The 12625-nt window shown below is 39.4% G+C and overlaps 1 protein-coding gene across 3 annotated transcripts in view; it reads left to right on the top strand.

Moving 5' to 3' along the window:
• Positions 1 to 12625, top strand: part of LOC149167861 (Phosphoglycerate mutase family protein) — a 397884-nt gene that overhangs the window by 167237 nt on the left and 218022 nt on the right. For all 3 annotated transcript variants that reach the window (XM_089433206.1, XM_089433203.1, XM_089433204.1), the window contains one exon: positions 2748 to 2876. In XM_089433206.1, the coding sequence (XP_089289332.1) occupies positions 2748 to 2876 (129 nt within the window). The remainder of the gene's footprint in view (positions 1 to 2747; positions 2877 to 12625) is intronic.

The following is a 12625-nucleotide window of genomic DNA, read 5'->3' as shown; positions in this document are numbered from 1 at the left end:
CAGGGGAAGGATTGCATATATGTAGTGGTCGACAGGTTGACCGAATTTGCCCATTTCTTCACCATCCCCACTAGGTACACGGCTGCACAGGTTGCTGAGTTCTTCTTCCATGAGGTTTTTAGGTTCCATGGGCTCCCCAAGAACATTGTGAGCGACATAGACAACATATTCATAGGTGGCTTTTGGCAGGAGCTCTTCAGGTTGGTCGGGATAGAGCTCACTCCTAGCACCAATTACCACCCTTAGACAGACGCCCAGATAGAGAGGGCCAACCAGTGGTTGGAGTGGTACTTGAGGAACTATGTGATGGGTTAGCAGAGGACGTGGATTCGGTGGTTGCACTTGGGTGAGTACTTCTACAACACCATACAACACATGTCTATTAGTATGACTCCTTTCCATCTCCTCTATGGATATGATGCACTGACTTTTGCTGATATTGTTTTTGGAGATATCCAGGCCCCAAAGGCTAAAGACTGGGTCCAAGAGAGCCAAGATATCCTCAAGGCTCTCAAGGATAATTTAGTGACTGCCCAAAATGAGCAAAAACTGTATGCAGATTGGCACAGGATAGAGAGGCACTTTGAGGAGGGAGACTTAGTATACCTTTGATTGCAGCCTTACAGACAATCTACATTGAAACAAAAGGGGGCCGAGAAGCTACAACCACGCTTCTATGGGCCCTAATATGTGACTAGGCGGGTTGGGGAGGTGGCTTATGAGCTGGAGTTGCCCTCGGGGAGTAGAATCCATAATGTGTTTCATGTCTCATGCTTGAAGGAGGTGCTGGGACAATAGGTGATGGCAACAGCGGATCTACCCCTGTTGGATGATGAGGGCCATTCGGTGTTGGAACTAGAGGCCATTTTGGAGAGCAGGGAGAGGAGACTGAGGAGCAGGACTATCAGGGAGTTCTTGGTACATTGGAAGAAATTGCCGGATGAGGATGCCACCTGGGAAGGTGAGCACATATTGGAGCACCCAACTTTGAGGTTGCTTGAGGGCAAGCAACATTTGGGAGGAGAGGATTGTCATGTCCCTTCTCAAATGTATTAGTCATGGGGTGCAACTACACATTTCTGGCATCATTTTTGGCTTAGGAGGAGGACCCCACACGCAGACTTAGGAACTATTGGGGAATTCAACTTTATTTTGGCAGCTAGTGGAATGTGGGGGCCACCCACATGAGTAATTCGAACTTGGCCATTGCATGAGCTTGGAGGGAATCAAATTAGTGGAAGGAGGAGCCCACATGAGGCTAAGGGGGCCCAAGGTGATAAAAGGAGAAGGAGCTCTCATTTTGCAACATCTTGATCATTTTACAAACAAAATCATCTTTGTACGCTTTGCTGCTTAGCGAGTCTATTGGCTGTTTAGCCACGAATCTTCCAAGCGGGACATTCAACTTCTTCTTCGGGGGACCATCTGTGCCTGCCCTAGGGAGGTTGTTCCACAAGGATTTCAGAGGATTCAACATAGTCACACACTTCACCCAGCCACGCAGAGAAGGAGACTGCGTATTTCCTGGACATCCAGAAACACGCAGGAGGAGTTAGAGCCAGCAAGGAGGTCCATAGCTTGCTGGGAGTTCCGGGAACTGGGAAGGCTGTTGGTTGAGGACATTTTCGCTGGGTTTTGCAGCCAACTAGATAGGTGTTTCAACAGTACGATTTTCTGGGCAGAGGGATTGCGTAGAGGCCTCTGGTAGCAAATTCGTGGTGCTTGGGAGAGCAGTCATCTTGGCCAAGAATCATCCGGGGAGCAAGGAGTCAGTTAGCACAAGTGAATCCAACATTCTAGTGGGTTTTCATAGGGATTCGCAGGTTATTTCCTGCAAATCGAATTTGGCAGCAGTAGCTAGAGAGAGGCTCCAAGGAGGCCGAAAATCCAAATTCAAAACCAGAGAAATTCCCTTTTGGGTTTTTCTGGGTTTTGTCCAAGGAGTCCGGGGCTGAAAGGATATAATTTTTTGGGCAGTTTTTGGGCACATTCCAGCAGGTCGAAGTTCAGCAGGGCAGTGGTTTACTGGGACAGCGCAGTGTAGAGTGGTGCAGCAACTGGGCAGCCTTCAGCTCAATTATTTCATCACCTGGGTTTTGTCAAGCTTGTCCTTGAGACAAGCCCAGGTGCACCATTCCATTTTATATTGTACCTAGCTCTCAAATTTTATAATATATGGCTCAACAGTTCCAGATTTACAGTGTTTTCATGGATGTCTAATGCATGTTTTTAATTTTATGCTGCTGCACTATTTATTTGTTTAAATATGACGCATATTCTACTTGAGAACATTACAGTTTCCCTAAGGTTGCACTTTCTCTTGCACTTATATAAGATTTGAAGTGCATGTTTGGGAGTCAACAGTTATATGAAAGTATTATTTACTTTATGATTGTAGGGAAATCACATAGGATATTTATCATTAATCAACATTTTACTTTTTAAAGCAACTTCTGAAAAAGATAAATTTGTCAACCATAAAATGTTTTATAAAACAATATCCAGTTTTGCAAATGTTTATTGCTATGGCATATGACATTCATGTTTTCTTTGAATTGGTTTAATTCATTGACACGACATTGGCTATAATTTTGTGTAAAGTACTAGTATATTTGCATCCATAAACATTTGGGAACTATTTATTGTTTTTCATATATGAATTCAGCAGGTTTTTAAAATTGTCTAAACTTAGACAAACTGTTTTAATCATTAATATTTTGTGTTTGATTGCTTTATTGTCCTTATAGGAAATCAGAAAAGAAAGCATTCCTTCTGAAAAAGTTTGTATATACTTTTCACCATTCAGTAGGACAAGACAAACAGCAGAGGTTTTTGCTAGTGTACTGAACTTGCCTTTTGACAGCCCTCAAATTAAGGTCAGTCATCATACTAAGCAGCCATTGATAGTTGATTTATTGTCTTGTTTTCTGTAAATAGGAGATTCTCTAGAAGTAAGATCAAGTTTCAACACATTCTGAGTTTCATGATGGGTTTGATAATGGTACAAACAAAAGAAAGAAATAAATTATATTAATCTCCAACAATGATAAAAAATGATCAATGAGAGTCAAAAGTTCAGCAAATAGCAATAGCAAAGAAAGGAATTCCTTGGGCATATTGCCCCTAAAGCCGAAGCAAATATTTTAAGTTTGTAACAAAATGGAGGTAGATACATGGTTGATGAAACGTCTACAATATAGTACTGCCTTGAAGATGAAGATCTCAAAATGTGACCCCACAGAAGAGAGAGGGAACTGGTCAGAACACTGACAGAAAATTACGAGAGCAGAAGTTTATTAGCGGTATTTGGTTTCTATCATTAGGTTCGTAGTTTGCTTCATTTCATAGTGAAGGGAAGTATCTTCTGTATTTGTTTACACTTGTTTGCAGCATATATATTCTGATTCTATATACAAATTATTTTGTATTGTAAACAAAAATGAGATTTAAAAGGCATTGCAGCCATATGTTAAAGAATCTCAGTTTATGTACTATTTTGTTTTAGCGTTCAAGGAATTTGGCTGGCTTTCAATTTCATCTTTATCAAGTACAGTGGTTGTATTCTTGAATCTTCAGAAAGCATTGCTTTCTGTCTCATGTTTACTGGTGACATAATCTTCTATGTATTTCTTTCTTATGCTAACCTTGTTATCTACTCATGGTTTTACTTAATGCAACCATTAATTGGCCACCTTATTGTATTTTTACCCCAGTTCTACATTGATAAGTCTATTCATATCTAACTTGCACCAGCATGGAAATATAGCATAATATCAAAATGAATGTTTTATTGGTTTCTTCTTGTGTTTTCATATCATCCTGGACATGCTTTTGATCCATTTTAAGTATTTGCAAGTCATATTGAGAAAATATTCTTGTTTTCCTTAGCAGAGTGTATTGATCTTTGGCAATATTTAAAATTACCTTCAGTAATTCTGAGTCTGAATTATATCCAGCTTTCCTTTGGGAGCAATTGGAATATACAGTATCCATAGTTTCATTTGGCATGTAGAGTGTGTTACCCGTAGATGTGTTATAAAGAAAGTCCAATTTGAAGACTCTGTCCAAGCAGACTGCGTTTGGAAGATATTGGCTTTGGAGCTTGTTACCCACCAAAATGGGTAATCCCATAGCAGGAAAGTTTTGTCCAACATTTGACAGCCAGCAGCCCATGCCAGCCACCAACTGACAATGATATGCCATACGCCTCTGCCATTTGCGTCAGCCACGTGCGTCTCACCATCGGACATTGACACTTGGATGAAGGTGGGCTGCTATTCAAAAGGTACTTAGATTATTTTGCAATCGGGTGCTTACACTTGTTTGTTTTGGGCATTTAGTATGGATGATGGGGTGATCTGGAAGATTGCAAGACATTGACCATAACTTTGTTCTCTCACCTTACCAGGGGGGTTAATCTTTGACCCTAGTCTATTGGGACCTCACATAAGGCCCTTTGGGTTATAGGAAGTGCACTTCTTGGAAAGCCATCATTGAGATTGCGTGTTCCATGTTCCCTATACCATACTTAACACTTTCCATGCCACGTTACGAGCCCTATATCTCATTTCCATTCTTCGGGTACAACTAGTCATTGGTTCTTGGGGATTCGACACTCATATGTTCACATACCTTGAGTAGGGCTTGTTGTTGCCCAAACTGTATAGGCAAGACGTGACAACACTAATGGCGGGGGCTGTCACTCTGATCCCTGCCCTCTCCATTCTAGTTGTCTCTCTACAACAAGCTATGGGGGGTAGTCCCTATGAAATGTGAAGATGGAAGACTTATTGGAAACAAACAATTCCAGGAGACACAATTGAATGGCCTAGCAACTTGGTTGAATTAGCAAGTTAAATGATTAGATTAGATTATTATGGAAGACCAATGCCTTAATTGGACTCAATTACTTGCTTAATACAAATTAATTACCAAGTCATCTGAAGAACAATTGTTTTTAAGGATGCTTCACTATCCTAAATGAGATGCAAGTCCAACAATCTAGGTGAGGTGCAAGATCTTGGTTAATTTTAGATTATGTGCCTATTTTAAGTGTGTCCTTTCTCTTAATTGTTTTGAAGCTAGTCTCTAGAGTAGGTTGTGATTGAGAAACTTGGGGGAAGCAAGCTGAGGCTTGGTTAACGATACCTCCCCGGGATTTCTAACCACCCGATGTCTCCGGCGCTGCAGATATTGTGGCTCTGACAACTGCAAGGTCATCGTGTTAACCATTAAAGAGTTTTTAGACTCCTTAAGCTAGATGAGAAATTTGGACCTATATTTCTATCGACCAAGCTTATGCTTGGAAGTAAATTTATTAATGCAAGAGGCTAGTCCTAGAATGCCAGTGCAAAAGATGAGTGCTCTTAAGTTGAGATTATTTAATGTTCTTAAGTACTTCATTAAAATGATCTTCAATGAACAGTGGAGTACTTAATAGATAAATGAAAATCTCAACCACAAGAGAAGGTGCTCAAAACTCAACGGTGCTAGAAAATGTGACAAGTAATACCAATAGATAATTGCTTAAAAAACGAGATCAATGCATCTTCAATATTATATCAATAATTTACTAATATGCCAATTAGATACACAATTAGATCCCTTATCATAATTATGATTAAACTTGATTATGACGCCCACAAGAGATATGTAATTTAACAATGAACAATGAATGCACTTATCCAATGACAATAATGACAATGAGAAGTTAAGAGCATTATTTCACAATCTCACTTAGAGCAATTAGCCAATTAAACACTTATTATCTTGATTAGAGCACTTATGTGTAAATGCAAGAGTGTAAAAAAGATGCCAATGACTAGAGTTAAGCCCAAATTACTCCAACCATTAATGATTATGAAGTGTAAAATTTCTTTAGCCAATTTTAGAGACTTACGTGTGATCTATTATCGCTGCAACCTTGCTTTCAGAGGTCTGCAATTTTATATCAGCAGTTAAGAAATGATGCTAGATGCTATAGATAAGTTAGAAAATCGAAGCATTCAACTTCCAGTGATATCCAATTGATTGTAAGACTGCTTGAAAACTATAGATCAGACTTTTGATGTTCAGATCAGACCTCAAAATTATGTATATCAGACCTGAAACAACTCAGAAAACAGTCCTTAATAAATCAACAAGGTGCCAAAATATTTATACCACAATAACTCTAATGATTAACTAATCAATGTGAGTGATTATTAGCTGATCTTTTGGTTATTATTAATGGATTTATTTGAGTTATATTACTGCATAAAGTAGCTGTAGCAAAACAAAGAGAAAAAATGAGAGGGAAAGAAGAAAACCAAGAGGCCTAGTTGAAGGCTAGAGGGTTTGAGTTTTGCTTCTGCTCCATGCGACCACCAAGTTAGCAAGAAAATTGCTGCAAACACAAAATGTTAGAGATAAAAAACAATGTAAACCTTACCATGAGCCTGCAACCACAAGAAGATGCCGAGATTTGATGCCAAAACCCCACAATCAAGCCCAAAATCCCCAACGATGGAAGAGAAAGGCCCAACAAGGTCTGCGGTTAGGGCAAAAAGGCCACTAAGGCCTACGACTAGGGAAAAAAAGCCCTAAAAGGGTAGCCGCTAGCCCAAATAGGCCTGCAACTAGGAGGGAAAGCCCCTTAGGGGCTGCGGCCTAGCCCTAAAGGACTTCCGCTAGAGGGAAGAGCCCACAAAGGGCTGTGATAGGGGTAAAAAGAGGGACCCGAGGCCTCCTAGGGGCTGGACGAATCCCCTAAAGGGAAGCCGAGGCCTCTCTAAGGCTGCGGCTAGCCAAGGAAGAGGGCCAAAGGCCCTAAAGGGTGACGAAAAGCTCGTAATGGGATGCGACTGGGCTAGAAAGTAGGGCCGATGGTGCTAGGAGGGGAAAAGGGTGATGTCTAGGGCAGAAAGGCAGACGGATAGGCCTACCTGACCTAATTTTTTTTTTTGAAACCCTTGCAACACAAAAAATTCACTAGAAAATCACTGCAAAAATGCTGGATGCTTAGCTTGAAATTGAATGGAGGCTAGATCTTGCCTTCCTAGGCCTAATTCTGCCTCAGAAAAATTTCTTGAGCGAATTGAAGTCTGCCTGCACAAATAAATCAAAGAATGAAAAAAGAGATAAACCAATATATATACAAAATGAAAAAACCCCAAAAATATTTAAAACCACAAGTGCTGCAAAACAAATGAGTTAGAAATAATTTACAAATATACAATGTTTGCAAATTAAATTTTTTTGAGTAATAGCAGTGGATGAATATATTTTTCGAAAAATTTGAATATTGGTCAAACCCTCCTACAAAATTAAAATGCTATATAGAAATCTTAGAGCTTAAACATAGTCGGCTCTTCCCCACAATCTGTGAACTTGGAGCTTAAGGGCCAGTGTACCCTCAAATCTTTATAATTTTCTCAAGTAGAATAGTTAGATCATATGGTGATTTAGATCACCTAAGATAAAAATTTACCAATAGAATTCTCTTATCACCGAAAAAAAAAATTAGCACAATATAGGATAACATATAACTAGCACATACCACAGATCAATGGAAGAAAAACACCTTGAACTGAACCCCAAAGTCTTTCTATTATGATATAGAAATGCTCCCAACAGAACAATAGCTCAATACTAGCTTTCAAAATTTACATCATCCAAAGATATCCAACAAAAGCAAAATGACTTCTTTATATAGAGAAACTCCTTCAAGTGGAAAATAACGGTTAGTTTGCTTGATCCTCGTCAAAATAATCGTGACTGTTGAAAATAGCTTGATGATCTTTTAATCTCCATCGTCGAATTTTTATTTTGAGGAAAAATTCGAATTTTTCTTAAAACCCACTTTTAATTAATCCAAAAGTTAATATTTTGGATTAATTTCCTCAAAAATTTGACTTTGACTTAACCACCATAGTCCAAGGGCTCAAATTTTCTTAAAATATCCAATTTTCCCTTGGTGGGGGACCTCCAAAAATTGACTTTCCTTTGACCCACAAATGTTGATTATTTTCAACTTGGAGAGAAATTAATTTCTCTATAATTAATTTTGACTTAAAATTAATTATTTTTTGGCTTAGTATTTTAATTTAATTTAGCAAAAAATAAAATAATTTGTTGACACTACAGGGGATTAATATTTTTTCCACCCTCAAATATTTTAGCCATGGTGTCTAAGTATGAGGGACCATGCACTAAAATATTTTTTACATCAAATATTACAATTAATTCAACCCTCAAAGAGGTAATACACATTTATACATAAACCTTTATGACCATAGTTGCGGGGGAGCGCCGCCTGCCCCCGAACCCGCTCTCGAATCGCGCTCCGGGGGGGAGCGGCTCCGGAGCGTGCTCCCGAAAAAAATTTGCGCTCCCTGCCATTTTCGGGAGCGCTGTAGGGAGCGGTCACTTCGTCGCTCCAGGAGCGATTTTTTAAGCCTGGGAGCAATCGGGGAGCGATTGCTCCCGATCGCTCCCGGGCATTAAAAAATCGCTTCGGGAGCATTTCGACCGGCGCCGGGAGCGATCCGGCGGAAAAAAATTCCGCGAACTTAAAAAAAATTAAATTTAAAAAAAAAATTTGTTTTAAAAGCCCAATGGGCCTAAAAAAACTTCATTATCACTTCATTGAGTTGAGTTTGTTGGAGAGCAAGAGCAAAGAAGCAAGGAGAAGCGGGGAGCAAGTGCTGAGGAGCGAGGAGCAAGTGCCGAGGGGCGAGGAGCAAGCCTGCAGAGGTAAGTAACTTAGTAATTTAGTTAGTTTAGTTAGTTTAATTTAGTTAGGTAGTAATTTAGTTAATTTAATTTAGTTTATTGAGTTTAAAAATCATGAATTTAAATTAAATTAATTAATCCCAATAAATTAAATTAATTTGGAGATTCAAGAATCAAAACCATACAAACATCAAACACCATGGACCTGGCTATATTTCTTGGCATTTTCCTCTTCCTGGTCCCTTTTATGGTTATTATGGTGTTGGAGAGTAGGAAACGAAGGGGCCAAACTGAAGAGGGGGATGAAGAAGCTGGAGAAAGTCGAATTGGCGAAAACCCCGGTGAGGAGGAGGGTGAACATGACCCTCAAAAAACTAAACAAGACCAAACCCCATTGTGGAAATATGTTAACAGGGCTGAAACAGGGAGAGGGGGTGGAACCACTAAATTTCATTGCCCCCATTGCAACACTGATTACACAGGTTCATACACCCGTGCTAGAAGACACCTCTGCGGGAAAGGGCCATGGGATGGAGACAAACAATTAGGAATCAAAACTTGTATAGCGGTGTCAACAACGGATAGAGCCAAATACATAAGGGAAGAGGAGGAAGCCCAATACAAATAAAAAAAATCAAGGGGTTTCTTTGAACCAAGCTCACAATCACAAAGAACTCCTTCAGCATCCTCCCAAGGCAGTGGATATGGAGGCACAGGGTCATCATCTTTAAGGCGTAGAACCATATCAGATTTCCTTGATGAGGGGTGTAGGAATGATGTGGATTCAAAGGTTTACAGGTTTCTCTATGCATGTGGGATACCATTCAATGTTTTTCGCTCACCTTATTGGCACGAAATGGTTTCTGCCATAAATGATGCCCCTAAGGATACAAGAGCGCTGGGTATGAAAAGGCAAGAATCGTTGGCCTTGATCATGAAAAAGCAAAAATATCACATTCTTTGAATAGAATGACAAGTTCTTGGAGTCACCATGGGGTGTCCATTGTATCTGATTGATGGACAAATGTAAAAGGCAAGCCATTGATAAGTGTTCTTGCTGTGTCTGTTAGTGGTCCCATCTTTCTAACTGCACATGATTACTCAGACAAGTTCAAGATCGCCATCAACATTGCAGAAGCATTACTTGAAACAATTGAGCGTATTGGGCCATACAATGTCATCCAAGTCATCACTGATAATGCTCCTAATTGTAAGGCAGCGGGAGCAATTATTGAGGATAAATACCCCAACATATTTTGGTCTGGATGTTTGGTTCACACATTGAACCTTCTGTTGCATGATATTGTCAAGAACAAAAATGAACAATACCAATGGATTGGTGATTTGTACAAGAAAGACAAACAAATGATAAAATTTATTACAAATCATAGCAATACCCATGGCCTTTTTCGCAGTCACTCGAGATTGGAGTTGTTGAAGATTGCGAAGACCAGATTTGGTCGCTATTACCTCACCTTCAGGCGCCTTTTGAAGGTAAGAGAGGCATTGGCTAGCATGGTATCAAGTCCACATTGGCAGGTATAAAAGGAAAGGGCTACAAATGCAGCTGACAGGGGAGGTTTTGAAATGGTGGAGGAGGCCGCTCTTGATGGTCAGTTTTGGACAAGTGTGAGGCAAGTATTGGATTTCACCAAGCCCATTTATCACATGATTCGGTTTGCAGATACAGACAAATCAGTGATTGGCGAGGTGTATGAGCAAATGGATACCATGTTGGGGGAAATAAAAGATATTGTTCATAACAGAGATCCCGACTTGTACAAACTGATTCACTATTGTGTGTGTGAACGGTGGAATAGACTTAATCTTCCACTACATTGCTTGGCGTATATCCTTACGCCAAAATACTACTCTACATCTTGGTTGGGCCAACCTGCAGCAGGGGGTGGGGTTAGGACCAAACCCCATTTAGATCCAGAGGTAACTCGAGGATATTTGGAAGCATTAGAAAAGTTGGTACCTGACAGGGAGGAATGTGCAGCTGTGCGCTTTGAAATAGGCAGATACTTCAGTGGCACTGGTTTGTATGGTAACTTCCTTGCAATGGACGACAGAGATAGATTTGATACTCTCACATGGTGGGAAACATATGGCGGGCATGGACTTTTGCCAAAATTGGCAAAAAAAGTTCTTTCACAGGTTGTAAATACTTCTTCTGCAGAGAGGTGTTGGAGCACCTACAGCTACATACATAATGTGAAAAGAAACAGACTCAATGAAAACCGAGCAGAAAGCTTGGTTTATGTGCACTACAACTTGCGGTTGTTGAGTCATTACTGTGATCGGGCTTATGAGGATCCCACATATAAAATTTGGGACAATCACCTAGAGGATGACAATTTGGAGGATGGCATTGTACATATTGAAGAAATGGAAGAGGAACTTGTAAGGGATGAAGATGAAGCAGCTGCAGCAGCCATGCCACCTCCACCTCCACCTCCACCATCCAGTCGCAGTGCTCGAGGTCCGAGTCTTGTTCCTTTGCTGTCGCCACCTCCATCTACACCCTCACGTGGAGGTTCTAGTTCTGGTCGTCGGTCTGTGCGGGAGACTCCTAGAAGACCACCACGACCTGCTTATACTCCTGGAGACTCTCGTGGGAAGGGCCACATGTAGATTTACAGTTTACTTGTCTTTTTTAGTTTCTATTAGACTTTAGTTTTCATAAATGTTGAGTTTTGAGTCCTTGACTCTTGACTCTTGACTCTTTCATATCATAATGATATTTTTTGTAAACAATATATCACTGTGACAATGAAAATTTGAAGTTTGAAGTTGGGCCTTGGCAATTATAACTCATTGGTAATGATTGTGAAAGACTAAAGTTGTTTCATTTCATTTCATTATTCATGTTTCATTTTATAAATTTATAACATTTCATATCATGTTAACAGTTAGAAGTTAGGACTTAGAAATATCTTAGATATTACTTCTTGTAATGGTTAAACTTAGCTTACAAGTACAACTTTGGTGATCAATGATGATAAATGTTATTGAATTTTCAATTTTTGAAAGCTTGAAGTTGAAACTTTAAGATTGAATTTGATGAATCATGATTCATGAGACTCAATATGTTGCAGTTGTAATATGTATTTTACTAACTTGTGGACATGGTTGATGACGATTATAATTTCTAGATGATTGATGTGATATGGTTCAATGATCAATCTATGTTTTTTTTATCTTTTTTATGTCTAATTCATCATTCTACATGTTTTTGTTGACATATATGTATCAAAAATTAAAAAATATAAAATATATATATATTTTTAAAAAATCACTCCCGGATTCGCTCCCAAACCGGAGCTTTTGAAAATGGTCGCTCCCGCTCCCCGCTCCCAAGCAACATGGTTTATGACAATACCCAATTCTACGACACAATATGATCTAGTATAGACCAAGTGGTTTGTAATAAAATAATTTAGCCAAATGTGCTTAAGGTATTCCCAAATACACTTTTACCAAGACTTTATATAAGACTAGAACTTATCTAAGACCTTGTCAAGAGATTCCATCCTAGCTTTGGGGTTTAAACTGGAAGAAAAACATTGCCGATTGTCCGTGTTTAGAAACACACATAATTCGGTGAGGTTAAAAAACTTCCTAGGATAAAATTCGTTGCCAAAATTAGAGGCTTACCTATGTGTTGTTACATAAATAAACGATCATACTAGCATCATTTACAATATAACTTGCATAAATTGTGTTTACAATGACAAAACTGTGTTGGCTGATGACTTTGAACTCTGAAAATGTTTCTTCATGTCTTTGTATTCCACTTCCTTGGACTGTTGACAAAGTGTGGTCAACATCTGATTCTACTTGGGGACACGTTGCTTCGTTGAAGGAATGTGAGAATCTAGAACCCTTTATCCATGGAAACTGAATTCCC

The sequence above is a fragment of the Pinus tabuliformis genome, chromosome 5_1, assembly GCF_031772625.1.
Source record: "Pinus tabuliformis cultivar Carrire ecotype Pingquan chromosome 5_1, CPIR1, whole genome shotgun sequence".
Taxonomy (NCBI): Eukaryota; Viridiplantae; Streptophyta; class Pinopsida; order Pinales; family Pinaceae; genus Pinus; species Pinus tabuliformis.
This window is presented reverse-complemented; position numbering and strand designations above follow the sequence as displayed.